We start from the raw sequence: 19,627 nt of genomic DNA, 5'->3' as shown, positions 1-19,627 counted from the left end.
CTCCCACATGCTCAGATCCCATCCTGGAAATGATCCTCTGATATGTACCAGTACAGTACTTCCCTTGGCCTTGACCTGCCCCTGTACAACGAGGCCTTTGGAGAACCCAAATGCTGACTCGAGGTTCTTCCCATAATTTTTTTTTTTTTTTTTTTTGGAAGCCCACAGCAGCTGGTGTCTCAGTATGCGGCCCTACATGCTGTACACAAGCCAGCTCCTGCACCTCAAGACAATTCACCTCATTTATCAACATCACACACAAACACTCACTGGATGTGGAAAGCACAGCATATATTGGCTTATGTGTGGTTGTTACTTCTGTGCTAACTTAGATTTGTGTGCGACTTGGTCAAAGAAAATAAAATACTGTTTATGGAGGCTCTATGCTGTGTGGTGTAGGAACTACAATTGCACATAGAAGCATGACATCCAAATGAAACTATATGAAAATTTATTTGGCAAGCTTTTTTGCATCAATATTGTAATATACAGCCATACAAAAAAAATGTGGTTGTATCAAAACCACCCAAGTAAAATCTAATGTAGGCTTTAAATACAAAATGTCAGTGCAAGAAAGAAAACATTGTTTATCCAAAAATAACCATATGAAAACAAATGTAAACAGGTTGCAAGCAAGAAAACAATTAGACCCTGATGGGTATACTATGAAGCAACCTTAGTGCTATGTTAAGCCCAAATATAAAGGTGTGTTTGTGATGATTGCATTATTACTTTTTTTTTTAAGCAGAACATTTGAAATGTTTATATACACATGTTCAAATGTAAAAAGTTCAAAGAGAAAACACTACCAAATTTGAACGCACCTTTGGCTTTAGGCTCTACATAGCACTAATGTCATTTTGTAATACACACCCGTCTGGTCTCAGGAACAGACGAAGGAGACAGAACACACAGTCGTCAGAGAATCAATGAAGGCATCAAAGGAGGAAATTGTTTGTCATTGCTTCGGTACTGCAAGTTTGGATTGAAAGCATATCACACCTGGAAGGAAACTTAAGTTTCCAATTTAACACAATCAACAAACCTGATCTCAAACCATATTTTTTAAGAGCGAAAACAAATATGAATAATAATAAAAAGATGAAAATCAATGGTTTCAACGTGGGCCATTTTATTTGCCCTTTATCTTAGTTTATCTTCTTTTCCCATCTCATGAAATGAATGAGTCTTCACACACAATGCATGAATGTAAGACTGCCTTGGCATCAAGAGAAGCGTATGTGAAGCTAACTCAAGAAAAAGAAAGGGGGGGAAAAAATCCTGACCACACTACTGGACTGTTGCTAGACTGGACAGCAGGGGGAGATGTTAATCAGTCTATATGGAATATTGAATGTACAAAAACATTATGGCATGGCAGGCTGACGTTAACGAAAAGCACAAGGGAAAAAATAATTGGTGCACTGTCCTATATAATTGGTAATCGAGTCCTATCTTCAAACCATGTCAAATTCAAGGTTATGTGAATCAGAACATGCGTGTATTTGACCACCCAGAGTTAATCGGCGTATACTCAGTTGTAGGTCATTGTGCAGAACGTAAACCCAGACTGACCATATGAGGTGATGGTTTATTTTGACAAAAAAAAAGAACTAACTGATTAATGACTTTATCGGACCTTATATTATGTCATATGGAAATCTGCCGACGTCAGAAAATGTTGACCAAGTACCATTTTCAATTTTAAATTGTTATTAAAATAAACAGATGATTACAAGCTGCCACGTTTCAATGGAATGGCCCTTTTAAAAATCACTAGTAGTATATCAATGATGTGGTGTTTTTCAAAAAGAGCTCTGAAATTGTGCAGGGTTTCCAGTGAGCTTGGGTCAGTGGAGAGACAGAGGGCTGGCACTCAGCTAAGGTGCACTGATGCCGCCAGCTATGCACACTGCCAGCCCTAGATCAGTAACTATGGCAACAGGCCCTAGTTTGGCAGCGACAGCGGGGGTGAAAACCAGAGAGATGTCGGCTGTGATTCAGCCGCGGCCTGTGTCACATTAACCCCCTTCAAGCTGAGCCCGCGGAGACCCCCGCCACCGTAGAGTATCTGTGCGAGCGTCGGCGAGTACGACGATGATGAGCAGTTTTGTGCTTACGAGGAGGGGGTGGGGTTGGGGGGGGGCGAGGAGGAAATGTCAGTGAATGAGGCTCAGGTGGGGATACAGGGGGTCACTAGGGTCGCCCAGGGCGAGCCAGGAAGGGCTCGGTCTCGGAGGGGCTCGCCCCGGCATCCTCTCCGCCACCGCGGTACTCTGTGCTGCCTTTCCTCAGCTGGAAAAACGTCAGGCCTCCGATGATGAGCCAGAAGAAGAAGTTCACCCAGACCGATGTCTGACGTAATGCCAGGACAGGAGGAGGGGGAGGGGGGAGCACAAAAATTATACTTCATACACAGTTTATAGTCGCTCATATTCATGTGAAATCAGGTGTAATTGAATCAAGGTTATGTAGTAATCCATTATTTCTTCAGGCAACACCTCATTTAAAATTATCTATGGTGGATAATTTTATTTTAATAGCTTGCTGAATGTAACCAACAGATAAGACCATTACTAATATCTGTCAAATTGAGCGTAAATGAACAGAACACATTCAGAGACATCTAGCATTTAATGACATAATAGGAAGCTGGAGGGATGGAGGATAAACTCAGAAAGAGAAACTGCAGAAGAAAGGCAGGAAGGAAGAAAGAAAGGAAATACTAACTTGGCACAGGAGGAAGGGACAAAAAGCAGTAGAACAGGAAGGAAGAGACAGGCAGAGTGGTTGAAAGATAAAAAGAAATAAATGGCAGGCCGGTGAGGTGCATATATATGATCTTAAGCTTAGTTCCTGCTAGGCTAGGGTGAGTCGAGGGCCATCCACCAGAGAAAGAACTGTGCCCTGCCATAGCATAGCATTAAAGTTCCTGTCTGACGGGGTTAGTGAACGGTCAACAGACAGAAAGAACTCAAATGTGCCATACCCAAATACTAAGACAGAATTTAGGGAAAATATCTTTATATTCTGACATTGATTTGCAGTATCACTTTTTTTAAAGTCAAGCTTCAGTTCAATATTCACTATGTTATACGTTCCTTGACTTTAAACTAGTCTTTTGCTTACTCTTACTCTTACTGGGCAAGATCAGCACAACTTCAGCTAGCCCTGTTGTTTCCTGTACATTCATCATGCTGCCTGTGGCGCTTTTTTTAGTCGCTACGTGTTTATTGTGGCATACCATACCCACACATGAAACACAGTTCTTGCTCTGGCAGCAGGGTGAGTGTGGGCACAAGAGGCCGAGAGATGTAGATAGTGTGTGTGTGTGCTGTACCTCTGCACTCTGCAGACTGCTGTAGAACTTGCTGCCACTGTAGGGCTGGGCCCAGGTGTAGTTCTGAGCTTCATCACACCTGTAAAACACGCACATGCTCATTTACGGCTTAACAATTGAAGAAAGTGATAAGTGTAGATTCTACATAATTGCACCACTATAGATAGATTTTTGAACATTATGCTCAACATGTGGTTGTTTTTGTTTTAAATGGGTATTTCTCCAAGATAATGGAATTCTAAATGCATCTGTTGAACATTTTTCTATCCATGAAAAGTTTAACTACGGTAATAGCTTAGAACAGCCTAACATACACAGGGTGCATGCATACTGGTAGCCTGTGGGAACAGTAGTTATGCAGTGAATAAATCTCTCCTCCAACAACACCATAAACTATACTGCATCAATAAAGCCAGAGTCCTGATATGGCATAACATTTAAACCCAATAGCCCTAAAATAAGATTAGTTCTGTATGCTCAAAAACTGTTTCCTAGATATTGGACACCAGATAAATGCTGAGAATGAACAGAGACTTTCTAATGTGGAGACACAGCACTCAAAAAATACTCCATAGAAATGCATGGGGCTAGTTTGTCACGCCAATATGGCTGTTGTCTACACATATCCCACCCCTTTCTCGGCAAAACGTCGACATGTGAATACATTGAGCCAATCATATGGTGTGTTGTGAAGACATCGTGCCAATCATGTGTTGTGATCTCGCCGCTGGAGCAAGATTGGTGTCGTGAAGCCTTGCGCACGCGCATTTCTGCTGAATAGGATGCCCGATGAGTGCCCATAAAACGTTGGTATATGGCCGCCGAGTGGAGGGACTTGCCTAAAAGGACTTTGGAATGAATCAATAACGATACATGCCAATACACCCGTTTTGATATCTCATCTTTGCAGAGATAGGACATCTTTTTTTTTAACTTAACCGTTTTCTGTTTAACAGCACACATCATCATATGAGTAAGAGATAACAGTTAAAGATATGGTTAATGTCTTCTTTGTCAAGTGTCAAGGGGGTAAACCTTTGGATATTAATTCATTGCTCATAACTTTATTATTAATTAACGTTATTAATTCTGACCCTCTTGCCAAAAAGACGGCACAAATAAAATAAACTAGAAACCGTCCCTATAGTAACAAACAGTGTTTCAATCAAACCCTACATTCCACACAACTGTCTGAACAAAGTTTCAAAACCACTCCGATGGAGTCCAAGTTCACCTGTTAAAGGTGGACTTTGGCAGAGATTCGCATAGCTTATCTCTTCCAATCTTCAGGACGCATCCGCTGATGAGCAGGAAGAACAGGAAGACTCCGCACATCCCCAGTGTCACGTTTAACCACAGCCTCTCTCGGCTGCCACACAGGTTAGAGAAAGGTTAGATAGACAGACATCCACTTCTTCTGTACTAAACAATACCACTTGTGAATTGACTGACTTCAGACCTTGACTGTGCTTTACGTCCCAAAATGTAAGGGTTAGGCACAAGGATTCAACAAAACTTTATGTGACAAACTTCATGTATTTAAAAAAAATACTTTTGCATGTAAATGTATTACTCACTATCTATACTAAAACTACAAATATATACTGTCTGCAGATTATAGTTAGTGGGCCCTAATTTAATAGTGGGCAATGTGTAAAGTAGCAGACAATACAAGGGCCAGCAGTGTAGTCCAGCTTTTTTTGCAAAGACTGTACTGTAGGTACATCTGACATAATTGAGGACACATAGACATAAGCACACATGTCTGAGTTTGACGGGGGGAAGCGCGCTCACCTCCTGACTTCTCCATCCACACAGCTGGAGTAGACCCAGTAGAGGGTGAGGGAGAAACAAAAGATGGCCACACACACAGAAATGGCCGACACAAAGTAACAGAGAGATGGGAGACTAGAGGAAGTCACATCGATAACCTTGCTAGATGCATTGTACTGTAGCACACCATACAGCAAGCACTTTCCCCCGCTGTGGCCCTACAGAGGAAGATAAGAGGGTTGTAAATTCATTATAGCTTAGTATTCAAAACATTCAACATGAAGGAAGTAAGCTGTAAAACTGCTTGTCTGCTTTTGCCTTGACAAACAGTTGCTTTGCTCATTTGCAAGGGTGTCACTATATAGAGATTTTGGGCCCTATGAAAGAAAATACTACTGCCAACCTAGACACTCACATTTCTGTAAGGGCACCCACAACACTTTGAAGGCCTCCCTTTACCTCCACCATGATGCAGCACCCCAGTTTATTTGTTTCATAAGCCCCCTGTTTCAGTGAGGGGCCTTCCTGTACGTGGATTAAGCTTATTCCAACACTCAAAGCTTTTTCCCACTGTGGAGATCTCATTTGAGGTTTACTTTTAGTCCAGGACTAGGGCTCAATTAATGTAGAGCAAATCGGCTCAGAAGTATCTAGGCCCAGGCCATGTTTGTAGAGAACTAAAATGGCAGAAAAAAAGAAAAGCTATTTGAGTTATTTCAGACTGACCTACTACAAACGTGACTTATGAGGAAGGTAAACTTTAATGCTTATCTACATTAAGGGAAAATACCTATTATTGCTTTGATAATGTCCGTCTCTCTGGGCTTAACAGTGGATAAATACGCCCCAGACCATTCCGAAAAGAAAACTGAAATGGTAGACATTAGACAAAAGGAAAAAATGTTTTGGGTAATCCCCTGCGACGCTGCTGCCACTAGCATATCATCCTTTACACTTTCACTACTTTCCCCGCTCCTGTCTCATCTGACTCCAATAAGAAAAGCTAATTGGGCACGAGGAGGTATCTGGTCACATGACCGAACATAAGCGCGGAGTCACATCGGGGAAGGAAGAAAGAGTTAGTTCCACATTTGTTTCCCTCACTCTCAAACTTGTAAAAAAAACGCCTGAATATAAATCAGGTAACGATTGTTTAGACAGGCCCTTTTTATTGTAGCATACCGACCTTTTTAAACGTGAGATCACGTTGCTTTAACCGAGTAGCCTACCGGGGCTGGACGAATGATGGTCCGAACTGTCCTCGGTGATTGACAGCGTCGCTAGAGTATCTCCTCTCCCACAGTAGCAAGTATCTCATCAAATCGAGCACATCAGATAGTGAGGCTCATATCTGTATTTACTGTCATCTTTATTCTACCTTGAGTTCCTTCTAAGTTCCTTGTATTCCTGTTTGGCCAACCAAGCACCTGTATTAAGCGCGTAAACATGGCAACAAAGTTAACTTGGCTTAGGCTATACAAGTGAAAAGCTCTGATTTGAGTAATATATATAACTTGACGTGACATTGCAAAACCGTTCAAATTTCGCCAACTGGACAGTCATGATCATGTGTAGAAGTTGAAAGCTTTCGTCATAGCAAGTCACACCAATGCGTTGACCAACTTTCAAAAAGGAAGTGCAAATGTAAAAGGATGTCGGCCTAAATAAAAATACAACAAACAGGAATCTTTTTGCCTACCTGCACAATTGTTACCAAAGCTGCTGTAACAATCCCGCAAATGAAGCAGCTGGCGTACAGCGCGAGCTCCAGTAGTAGTAACAGCGGAAGCGCCATTGCAGGACAGTGGGTCACATATGCGCGCACTTTCTCTTATTCACACCATAAACAGTCGCGGTAGCGCGCTTTCGACACAGTTTGCGTGGATGAGTTAACCCTCCAAAACCCTCTGTTGTCGAGACGGCCAAATAACTCGTGTTATAGGCTTCTTCTAGCCTAACGAGCTAGACCCACATCAAGATGTAGGCAAATGTAATTTGCTGCCGCTAGGGTGCGTCTAGATTTCTAGGCTAGGCTTCTTCAGGTTTTTAATTCCTTTGGTTATTTTGTGCGTACTGACTTCAGATAGGCCTGTAGCCTATTAAGTAGGCCTAGAAGTTGCTTTAATTTGTTTATCAAATTGGTTGTGCAGTATTAACTTAAATCTCCAGTCAAGGACAATTTTAAACTTTCATTTATCAGACTTTGGGCTGCCTCAATGTGAGGCTGGTCATTCAGCTGACATCTGATATAGGCTATGCACTGTCAACTCGTGTTCACTGTCAGGTGGTTAGACTTAGTTCACTCTGCCCCTGTCACGGATTATAACTGTGTCAGGTGCCCTGATTTGGCTTCTCTTTAGTGATCACCATAAGGAGTTTATTCATAAGGGGTCTAGTCTCATTAGTCATAGTGAAACTTGAGATCATGTTCCATTAAAGTAAGACCATGAATAACCTATTATTTATGACCTGTGGTTGTGGATAAGTTATTGGCTGTACTGACATTATAAGATTCTACATTCTTACGCCTGCATGGTCATATAAATATTTAAGTGTGAAAATAAATTGAAATATATGACTACATTAAATTCTACCTTAAAAGGAGTATTAGGTTACATGATTGCACACAAAAAATGTCATAAAAGCCATACACTTTAAAATGTATGTTTAATACACAGACATATCACATCAAAGTTTACAGAAATAAATCAAGGCTCAAAAACTTGGAATAGAAACACCCAAACATTTTTTGACAAATATGACAAAATGTGCTTTTTTGAAACATACAAAGCCTGCCAAATCACAAACTGCCCTTAATATATGCAAACTATCAGACAGGCATCTTTTGCTGACGTGATGCAAAACAGCATACAACAACTTCCTTCCCCTTCTTCCACTGAAGGTATAGAAAGTGCAAGCTCAAATTTTGAGGACCACAACACTCAACATAATGAATAAAAGACCATTATAGCAACACCATAGCTCAACATTCAATACTTGGGCCCCATTTGTAGTTCTTATAGCAGGGCTAAATGGAAAAAAGTTTCACTGACTTCAGGATAAAGCTCCTTTTTGTTTGTTCATTTATATTTAAGATGGTCGGAAGCTTATTTTGGAGAGATACTGAGTCAAAATGTAATCTGACAAAAGGTGTACGTGTGTAGGTCTGTGCATGCCTGTACAATGTGTGTATATGTGTGTGTGTGTCATGATTCAAGAGAATGAGCGATAGTGTTTTTGTTCCTAGAAAACAAGTGTGTCGTTTAACATGGCCAGGGGTGGTTTGTGTACATTCCCACGCCTCACACCGATCGATGTGTGTCTACTGGGCAGCCAGGCAGGCGGAAGCTGTCAGGAATGGGGCTGTCCAGTTTACAGATGATCTTATAGATGGATTTCTTCCAGCAGGGGTCAGTGTCACGTCCACCCTGGATGGCGCTGAAGAACTCCCTCAGAGCCAGCTCTGACACCTCCACAAACCGCTCGGGGACCTGTGGATGAGTGGGAATATGACGTTGAACATTAATTTGAACATTAACCCATTCGCGCTGGATGCTGCATGACGCAACATTGACCCTCCCGCTGGATGCTGCGTAGCGCAACATTGACCCTCCCGCTGGATGCTGCGTAGCGCAGCATGCTTTTTATTTCATGTTTCTAGGTGCTACAGAGGCTTAGATATTACATTTTGGTAGACGTTGACAATTTTTAGTATGTTTTCAGAAAACCCTCAGGAAATAAGGTTATTTAGTCTAGAATGCCATAGGATTCTATAGGCGTTTTTAGCAGGCATGTTAGGAGTAAATGGGTTAAATACTGACTCACCTATGACCAGTAAAATGAAGTTGAGTTTATCTAGTTATTTGACACTGTAGTAAACTGTAGTAAAAAGTTGCCTTGGCTGTAGTACAAAATAATTTACAGTAATAATTTGCACACACTCACATATAAGCACATACCTGATAGTCATTGCTCTTGTTGTAGTGCATGTTGAGGATGCGGAAGAGCTCGGAGTTGCGGCCCAAACGCAGGCCCCCCTCCCTGGGTGCTACCACACCATCTCTGACCGCCTGGCGGGCGAAGCGCTCCATCTGGATGTAGAAGAACTCCCGGAAGTTACTGAACCATTTGATGAGCTGGGAGGTGACGCAGCGGTTGAACTGGAAAAAGGAAGAAAACAACAGGTCAGTTTCGAAAGAGACGTGGCAGTATTATTCATTATTATAAAGTGTTAAAGGTGTGTAAGACAAATTTGTTGTGAATTTAAAAACATTCACTAATTTATCGCAATATGTATTTTACATTTTCCTAACCTCTTACTGACCAAAATTCACTTATCATGATATATTATATATGTGAGGTGTTATCCCATCCCAGGTATTGGTTTATTAAAGTGGCATTTTGAAACTAAAAGGGAGATGATCATGGATTTAGCATCACAGAGCTAAATCTGAGAAGTTTGTTGTGATAGTAAATCTGAGAGATCATGTTGTTTTATGTCATGTTGCTCAGCCATAATAAAAAAACATGTTATGAAATGTTAAAAAGAAAACTTGCTGCTTTGTATTCTGAAGTTAATTTGCAGCACGTAGGCCAGATCATGCCAGTGTATCAGTCATTAATAGATATTAATAAATCGATAGAGGCAGCTTCTATCCGTAGTATGTAAACTGTGCAGCGTTCGCATGAGGTAACTTACTACCTTGACATCTGGAAAGTAGGTTTTAAGTGTGTTGGAGCTAGGGTAACGTGCGTAGAAGAACATAAGCTTCGCTTTCTTCAGGTGGCACGGGGACAGACCCTCTTGAGAGTGGAGACAGTCAAGGACTTTCAAAGACAGGCAAGTTGCATTCATGAAAGAAGTAAAATTACTAACATAGACACAAACATTTCGGATCTAGCATGATCGTGGCATTTTGCCTAATGGTGAATTTGGTTATTCAATGGCCGAGGTGGACCAGATCCTAGATTAAACCAGCCAGCTCCACAAAAGAGTTCTGACTAGCGTTTGGCAAGCGGTTTGCTCCCAATCCTATAATCATAATAAGCCCTCGCTCAATGCATCAGTACATCCCAGTGTCTCCTCCCACCCCATCCCAACCGCTTCCGAAAAAGGATATGGATGCAGCACCGAGGTAGAGGTCACCACCGTCCATCCCTCCCATTCCTCCTCCGCCTCCCCTTATCCCGCCGTCTCGCCCGCGGCCGGAGGAGGAGAGAGGGGGCTCGAGCTGCCCCAGCCCCAGCGGCAGTGGGGGGAATGAGGGGCCGTGCGAGCGGAAGTCCAGGAAGGGTTCGGGCGGGAGGGAGTCCTTGTGCAGCGGCAGGTTGGAGAGGGAGCGGGCGAACAGGTGCTGCATGGTGTAGTGGAGGAGAGGTAAGGGCACGGCCGGGGGCGCGGAGGGGAAGGAGGACAGGAAGTGGTCTTTGGAGCGTGGAGGAGGGGGCAGTAGAGCCGGGAGGGCGGGGGCCTGAGAGAGGTGGGGCAGGTTGGGGCTGGACTGGGGTGGTCCTCGGTGACCGCTGGGCGGGAGGCCCGAGTAGCCGTTGGTCCGCTTCTCCTGGTGCCTGCTGATGGGGACCAGCGAGGAGGCCTCGGCCTGCTCGAGAGCTTGAGCCGCGGTCACTCCGCTCGGCCTCCGCTGGTCGTCGTCTGCGTTCCGCAACCCTGAGCCGAGCCCGCCGTTGCGCTGGTCGTGGACGACCAGCGCGGCCAGGCCGGCCGGGGCAGAGTTTTCGCCGTCGGCGTACAGGCGGATCACCCGGTCGATGACTCGCGCCACGGCACTGCCCAGCTCCTGTTTGAGGGCCTGGGCAAACTTCTGCCCGCCGCTTGGACCTTCCCACTCCCCGTGGATCAAACCACAGCCGACCCACACGCTCCCTCTGTCCAGGCCCTGCTCCAAATCCACGTCCAAGTCCATCGTTTCATCTGGGGAGAGATCTCCAGTCCCATTCACGTTTTGCTGGGCATTTTTCTTGGAGGAGAGATGGCCTTGGGGAAGAAGGTCCTCTGAGTTAAACAAATGATCATCCCCTTCTCCCTCTTCAAAAAACATCTCCTCCATCTCCTCTGCCTCCATCCTCCCCTTTTCTCCTTCGCCCTTTCCCTTATCTCTCCTTTGGTCCTCCTGCGTCTGCTGCTTGTCGTACGCTTTCCACACCCTCTTCTGAAGCTCCAGAAGCTTCTCTCTGGTCTCCTGCAGCTGAAGCTTCAGCTCCTGCCGCTGCCTCTTCCTCCCCTCTCGGCTGCCTTTCCTCGGCATCGGCCCGCCACTTCGCCCCTCGTCCTCGTCCGGCCGCTGCTGCGGCGCGTTCCTCGCTCTCCCTCTCCTCTCGTCCTCTCCCTCGTGCGCCTCTCCGTCCCTCTTGCCCACGCCGCTGCTCTCCATCCGCAGCCTCTTCACCTGGAGGACGTCCTGGCTCCACTCTTCCGGCTCCGAGGCCACCCCTCTCCTCGCCCCCCCGGGGAAGAGGTGCGAGAGCAGGGTGGGCCCGCCTGCCATGGCTGCCGCCGCCGGGCCTCTGACCAGCAGCTCGTCCTCGTGCTCCGGCTCGTCCATGCCGTCGTCCTCCAGCTCCTGCTCCAGGGACGGAGCCTGGAAGAGGCCCGGCCGCTGCCGGTAGCCACCCCAGCTCTGGGAGGCGCTGCTGGGGTGCAGCAGAGGGGACATGAGGGGGTAGGTCGGAGGGCTGCCTCCCGGGTAGCGAGGTGCTGACGGAGCGCTGCCCGACGGACTGCGGTAGAGGCCGAAAGGGCACATCGGGGACGACTGCTGACAGAACAGATCAGAAGGGGAATCCATTGCCCCTCCACTTCTCAAATTCCTGGGGAAGTACATTGTGTTTCACGGTTGAAAACAGACAATAATGGCATGAGGCATGTTCAAGTTCACTGTCCTAACCTTTTCAGCATTATCAAGCTCATCTACTCTTTCTATCTTTTTTTCCTGTTATCAGAGTGTGGACAGCTGTGTCCACTGTTTATTCAGATTGTTTATTTTATCACCTTCTCCCCCTGCTCCCCCCTCTTTCTCACAGACACACACACACACACACACACACACACACACACACACACACATACACAGATGGAGGGAGGGAAGGAGAGTAAATATTTTTAATGAGATTATTGTATTCCCAGAACACAGACCACTAGTGTACAACTGTTTGTATGCACTGCACTCGTTCCGATGAAAGTAGCCGACAGATTTGCAGTGACCATATATATGATCCGACCGCTGAAGTGGCGATAAAAAGTACTGAAATGCGCAGCCATGAAAAAAGGAACAGCAGTTCAGCGATTAAACACTGTTGTGCATCTGCATGCAAACAAACAGCTGAGTGGCTGAGTAGGTCATTCAGATACATGAATGGGTGAGGATGGCTGGGTGACTACAGACGGACAGACACAGAGGCAGATAGACTTCAACAAGGCAAAAATGATAAAAAAAATAAATAAAAAAAAAACTGGCTGTAAGTTAAATGCTTCACAGATAATCACGGTGTGTTCTTTTGGCACTTCAGCGAAAGAGGAGATTTAGACATATGGGATTATTCCGTTACAAAATGAACTCAATAATCCTCCCCCAAAATAGATTAATATCAATTATTCAAACATCATCTTCTTCTCATTTAATACAACACAGATGGCGTGCGATTACGAGTAGATTACCAGCAATGTCGGACGTGAAAAAATAATCAGATGCACGCGCATTACGATCGACCATATAAAAAATACAATTGAGATATGAAAAGTTTAAACTATTTTTTTTCATGGTAAGATGCTACCACAAAGTTGTCTTAAACAGATTAGCCTATGTTTCCTCACTCGCTGTCACATCTGCGACGGAACTCCGATGCCGTTCATCTGACGCAAGGGTATTCATAAAATGAAAGCGCAGCCTATGTCGCAGATGGATAGATAGCCAGAGACAGATAACCCCGTTTTAAGCGCAAAGACAAAACAACGCTAAAATAACCTTCACAGAAACTAGAAAGTAGATTTTTGAAACTCACATGTGGTCTATAGCAATCCGACAATAAGTCCGACAATCCAAAGCGTAGCTAAATGAGCTTTATAGTCTTCTAACCTATACTGTCACCCTGACCCTCTCGCTGTTGGTTCCTCTCCCTGGTGGTCATCAACACGGAAAGCGCTGTCGAGTTTCCTGTTATTGCTATCTGTCCTATCTCTCGTTATCCATCTCCCATCCTCGTTTACTATCGCGTTGTAACTGCAAAGTGGGCGAGAACATGCGTAGAGGTGCGGACAAGGGATGTCTGTATCTGAGTGTGGCCCCATCCCACACCGTACATCACAGGAACACCCTCCCTCCGAACACACACACACACACACACAACGCTCTCGCTCTCTCTCACACACACACACGCTCCACGTGGGGTAACAACCCGGCAATGGGAAGCCTCCTCCAATCAGAATCAACTTCATAAAAATTTGCTTTGCCACCGCCGCTCCGTCACAGCGCGGCCGGTCATGGTGAATCGCCGAAGCGGACGCTTCGTGGCCCCGCTGGCAGTGCATTTAGGAAACAGACCAATTTCGCTTAACGCTCCCGCTGTCCACCTCATAAACTAGGCGGGGGTGAGCCAGGTGAGAAGACTAAAATGTTTGTGCAAAATTATAATTTGCTTTCCCCCTCAACAGGCCTAAATACAGGGGGATAACATTTCGTCATAATTGTTTATGCGATCTCATGTAAACGTGCTCTTCCTGTGAACTGAAGGTGGCATAGAACCCTACCCAGGCTATTTTAATTTCAGCACCGTGCGCATCCGTCGCGCGTGCGTGTGTACGCGCGCGCCCCATCTCCCACTCCACAATGCCCTCTCTCGCGCTGGCACAATACCTCACTCTCTCCCCCACTTCGCTGAAACAGCTACCCCCTCGGAAAACAACCAACCTGCGATAGCCAAGAGGTCGTCGTTGTTATGGAAACAAGAGATGTAACAAAGCCTGTTTAATAAAGCGACAGAGGGCTGACAACTGGGAATCTGGATAAACAAACATGTAAATGGACAGACACTGTCTGAAGGTTGAACGGTCACTGCAAAATGTTGCCTGTCCCTCTCATACAAATGTAACTCTCCCCATCCAGTTGCCACTCATTCGTGTAAAGGGAAACTGTTAAAGGAACTTCAGTTAATTTTAGGGATGTAGCCCGTTCTCTAATTCAACATATAGCAAAACCACTAAGTAGCCGATGTGCAGGTGACGCCTACAAGCTACCCCCTAACTGGGAACCTCCATAAAAGCAACATAGATATACAGCATAGATATAGATGATCAGCAGCTGAGGATCGGTTAAGAATATAAAGGTCTAATTATGTGAAGCAAATAACTAAATGCTACATCCTTCATTGGCTTTCATGAGATTTCAGTGTCCAAAGTTATCTGCCTGAGTTGCCTTGGCATGGTGTGATGGAGCTCCAGGCTGATGATACTTTCACATTTCACAAATCGTCTCATTTATATGTGTAACGATTTAGCATATTTGAGCGATTCAAAATGTGGCTGGAATAAAAATGTGGCCCCCAAGAGGGAAGGACAGAACAGTAGGGGAGGAGGAGGATAAAAGGGGGGATAGAAATGGCCAGAGAGAGAGAGGGAGAGACAGTTGAAGGGATCGATGGGCAGCAAAAGTGTTTGCCCATTGATTTCATGTTAGAGAAAGTGTGTGTGTGTGTGTGTGTGTGTGTGTGTGTATGTGTGTCAGGGAGGGAGGGAGAGAGAGAGAGTGTGTGTGAGAGAGAGAGCGAGAGCAGGCAACTCATACAGCCTTGGGCAAGGTGACAGTCAGAGAAAGGGAGGCAGAGAACTATAGAGATTAAAAGTGATTGAGGGAAAGGGTGAAGAGAAGAGAATGGCAGAAAAAGGCAAGGCAAGTTTATTTATAGTGCATTTCACACACAGGGGCAATTCAATGTGCTTTACATAAACAAAAGCAAACAATAGTAAATAAAAACATAAAAGGGCAATTGTAAACAAAAAAGTAAAGTGCATAAAACACTGTAGAATATAAAAAGACAGAGTGCATCTGATTAAAAGGATGTGCATTTGATCAGTTAGCAGAAAGCATCTGAGAACAGTTTGGTTTTAAGTAGATTTAAACTGACAAATAGTTGGGATATTTTTTATGTCATCCGCAATTTGGTTCCAAAACTGATCCGCATAGCAATTATTAGCTGCTACCATGATACCAACAACAAATATTTCTCCTGTGACCTTAGAGGTCCAGAAGTTGGGCATCACAGCATGTCTCATAATTTAGTTCCCTCTCTTTATAGATGCAGGTTCTAGATGTTGGGTTGATAAGATATGTTCAGTCTGATTTTAAAAAGATGCAAACTCATTGCATTTAATAGATGAGAAGTTACTAATTGTGAGGGGAAAATTGTTAACTGAAAATAGCACACAAGTGTTATTTATACTTCTACTGATGGTAACGTTAGAGAAGAAAGACTGTCTTACTGCATATTTCAGCGTTATGTGAGTGGAGCATCTTTTGATGGATTTCATAAAGGATCTTAAATTTGTATGTGTGACATTTTCTTTTAGACTTCCTACACTCTCTTTTTAGGATCTTTTTAACAGCTGGATTTTGTTTCCATGGTGCTCTCTATTTGCCAGTGAGTGACTGTGTTGAATTTGAATGGAGCAATGTCATCCATAATTTGCCATTTTTGAATGAACTCTATCCATTAAATCATCTGCTGAGTCTGACCGTTGACTTGAGGTCTGTAAACGTGCTTGCTTAAAGAGAGCACTGTGTGATCATTTATGATTCTTTCTTATCATTATAGATAAAAATTGATGTGTGGGGACATACACACATCAAAGACCACTAAGAAAGGATCAGATAAGGCCAAGTCTGTAACGGTTGTAGAGACATTGAGAGCCTTTGTCATGATAAGGTTGAGGGTATGCCCAAGAGAGTCTGTTGGCCCCAGTATGTGCTTTGTTAGTAAAAGGTATCAAATGATGCAATTAGTTCCTTGGTATAATGGTTTTCTGGATTATCTAGGTGCAAGTTTAGATGGCCTTATATAATAAGACAGTCAGATTCTGTTCACCTAACTCTTCAAGAAAGAATGATGCAGTCAAGTCACCAAATGATGAATCTATGTAGAATCTATGGACATGTGTGCTTCTAGCTCACATCACTGGGGACCATATCAATGCAGCATGGTAATGCATTCATTTCATAGCTACTGCATGTGGATGCAGTTACCTATAAACTAGTTAGCTGCTAGCAACTGCAATTACACCGTTATGGAATAATGATCCCCCCCCCCAAAAAAAAACAATGAATAAAAAAACAGTCTTGTTTCCACTGTCCAGATAGCATGTTAGAATGAATTTTTTTTCCCTTTATTGCATTTTACATTTCACATTATCCATTCATTAAGGCAAGTTGTAATCCTAGGTCATAATACGACATCATCCACTTGTGATTCCATTTTCCATTTCCCTACCCAAATAGAATAATGAATGAACGCAAAAGTACACAGACCCTTTGCAAACATTCCATGCCTATTTAATCTATTCCTTCATCAGTACACTAACTTTGTTGATTAAGTGGACAGTGTTTGAGAGCAACAGCTTTTCTCTGCCTACGAGACATGGCATAAACTGCAAACAGTCTGTTACATCTCATCGTCTAAATACTGTATCAGAGATTAACTCTAAAAGTTACAACTGAACTTGTCAAGCGATACAAAGTGGATACACGTCTCTGACATCGTCAGTGCATGTCCAGATTGAGCAATGTTGCAGGGCAACCCAACCACATAACCGGTTCCATGTGTTCCTATTAGATGACTAAAGTTCTCAAGAAACTTGAGGTTGGTTTGAGAGGGAGTGTATTTTGGGTATGTGAGCAACCTACAAGTTGCTCATCTTGCATTGAATCATCTTCCTGAATCTCAATATTATGATCACAACAAGTCTGGGCAAATTTCAGTCAGCACCAGAGGCTATATTGATTGTTTTGCACTTTTATGATGTCACCACATCACCAAAAGTAGACACCTATAAAGTATTTATACAAAAAACAAAGACAAAACAAAAATACAAATGACAAAATACTATTTTGTATTTGAAATACTTATTTTAAATACATGTATCAGAAATACTGCCCATTCCTGGCTGTTGGCTGCAACAACTTGAGCTAGGTAATACTGATTTTTTTGTGTTTGTGTTTTGTGTTTATGTCAATTTTGATCCAATATGACCGCTTTGCCATGTTGCCCATCCAAACTTTCTTCCAGCCCACCCAAATGTAGTAGGCTAGAACCGACCCTGGTTGTCATTCACATCCACTTAGTAAGTCAACAGTATAGCACAAGCAGAGTTTGATAAGTCTGCAGTGATGTAGGAATATCATGGCAATAGAGCCAACAACATTGGTGCAACATTGGCAAGTGTGCAGTGACAAGAAGAGAGACCATCACCGGTGGTACGCAGGGACCGGTAGTTTGCTACATGTCTGACAGTTGCACAAGCATTCGGACAAGCACATTCAGGACTGAGGGTCAATGAACAGTGGTAGCTCGCTGGCTCAAAGTAAAGAAAGCTCAAGAAGTCACAACTGAACTTGTCAAGTGGTACAAACTAACCACCAAACCTACTGAGAGCCACAGAATGTGGGCTTAAAGCAACCCAATGTTCTATTAAAATAATGACTTCAAACTCATGGTAAACTGACATATAATACAGAGAATGAAGTCTCAGAATGATATTGCACTGTTTAAAGCTGTTGATCAGGTAGGATCATGACCCTTTTAGTTGTTTTTTAGGCTACTGTGTAAGCGCTTAATTGGGCTATATTGATGCCAATGGGCATAGATATGGATGATACATGAGGCAACTTTTTGAGCAAAAGTTAAAGTTCTCAAGAAACTGATGGTTAGTTCTCAAGAAACTGATGATTACAATTCTGAAGGAATTTGAGGTTGGTGTGTGTGTGTGTGTGTGTGGGCCGGATGAATTATGTCACTCATCTTGCACTGGATCATCTTCCTGAATCTCAATATTCTGATCACAAGTGCGGGCACTCAAGTCAGGACCAGTCAGAGCATTCGTTGTTTTGCACTTTTATGATGTCATCACATCACCAAAAGTATTGATTTTACCAAAAATATTTGCCAATATTTTTTAACTGCAAAAATGCACACCTATAACAAAATACAAAGCCATTTTCTTCAACCCAATGAAATACAAATTACAAAATACTATTTTGTATTTGAAATATGTAATACATGTATCATAAATACTATCCATCCTTGGGAGTAGACATCACTTGTTTTTAGATACCATGTTTGGTTCAGCAGATATGATCCAAATATAGGCTAATTCAGTTATACTGTAACATTGAATTGTTGCCAAGGTGACAATTAGGGTTTTTGATAATGGTTGTATAAGTTGCATGCCTTTATGAAATAATTTGACCTAATTTTCACATATCCCCTGTACTATGAAAGTTCAGTAAAGCTGCCAAAGGTGCAGCTTTTGGCCATTGACCTATGCACAAATAATTCCAATTTTGACAATGTTCCACCACTTGGATTTTTATGGGCTTCTGGTATGTGATATGGGAAGGTTTCATGAACTGAATACAACAAAAATAATTTCTGTTGCAATTAGTTGAGTGAGTTGAGTGATTTTTTTCTCACAGATTGCCTATATCTATGGGTGTGACTTCGTAAGGCAGTGTTCTATGACTCCATAAGGCAGTGTTCTATGACTCCATAAGGCAGTGTTCTGACTCCATAAGGCAGTGTTCTATGACTCCATAAGGCAGTGTTCTATGCACATAAATGTATTATAGATGTTTTGTTTGCTGCTACAAGAAAGGTGTCCCTTTGGGTGTGTGTTATTTTAGATGGCTAGATGGATGTCATGTGACTAATACAGCTGTCTTGTGTTTATGCATTTCCAAATGAAAAGACTGTGTGTAAGGGAGGCAGATGGACAGACAGGGAAAGAATGAGAGGGAGAGAGAGAGTGTGTGAGAGACAGAGAGAGAAAGGATGTGTGGCATGCAGGTTTATCAGGGAGGATCCTGGAGCACTCTCAGTAGAGCAAACAGCTTCTTTGAACTCTGACCAAAATGACTGTCACACAGGTCTGGAGAACCTTAACAACATCATACATATGATGATGTGCTCTCCCTCTCTGTTCACTTGCAGACACGCAGTCACACAGACACACACACACACACACACACACACTCTCTACAGCACTCAGGTTGCAATTATCCTCTTTGACTGGAGTGTTTTGATGGCATAATTGCCATGGACACCGACGAGAGGGAGAGATAGGAGGGATGGAGAGGGAGTGAGAGGGGGGGAACGAGGGATGAGAGGGAGTGAGAGAGGGGGGAACGAGGGATGGAGAGGGAGTGATAGAGGGACACTGAGCACTGACACTCTCAGCATGCTAATACCATAACACTCTCTCCTCCACCACCTCCCTCTCTCTTTGTCTCACAC

The 19,627-nt window shown here is 43.5% G+C and overlaps 2 protein-coding genes across 2 annotated transcripts; both read right to left on the bottom strand.

Annotated features, from left to right (window-relative positions):
* Positions 1-434: 434 nt before the first annotated feature.
* On the bottom strand, positions 435-7,082 carry tmem179ba (transmembrane protein 179Ba). Its single transcript, XM_076289239.1, has 5 exons — positions 6,813-7,082; positions 5,135-5,331; positions 4,575-4,709; positions 3,341-3,419; positions 435-2,355 (listed from the first exon to the last, which is right to left on the bottom strand). The coding sequence occupies exons 1-5, from the start codon at positions 6,906-6,908 to the stop codon at positions 2,197-2,199; spliced, it is 666 nt and encodes a 221-aa protein (XP_076145354.1). The 5' UTR covers positions 6,909-7,082; the 3' UTR covers positions 435-2,196.
* Positions 7,083-7,763: 681 nt separating this feature from the next.
* Positions 7,764-13,442, bottom strand: prox3 (prospero homeobox 3). The gene is made up of 5 exons (XM_076289238.1): positions 13,133-13,442; positions 10,234-11,941; positions 9,816-9,923; positions 9,073-9,273; positions 7,764-8,604 (listed from the first exon to the last, which is right to left on the bottom strand). Coding segments are annotated over exons 1-5 (2,208 nt in total). The 5' UTR covers positions 13,135-13,442; the 3' UTR covers positions 7,764-8,415.
* Positions 13,443-19,627: the final 6,185 nt, after the last annotated feature.

Source organism: Alosa pseudoharengus, unplaced genomic scaffold, assembly GCF_046254945.1.
Source record: "Alosa pseudoharengus isolate Yale_2024_CS ecotype anadromous, Long Island Sound unplaced genomic scaffold, YU_APseudo_1.1 YU_APseudo_1.1_scf_17, whole genome shotgun sequence".
Lineage (NCBI taxonomy): Eukaryota > Metazoa > Chordata > Actinopteri > Clupeiformes > Clupeidae > Alosa > Alosa pseudoharengus.
This window is presented reverse-complemented; position numbering and strand designations above follow the sequence as displayed.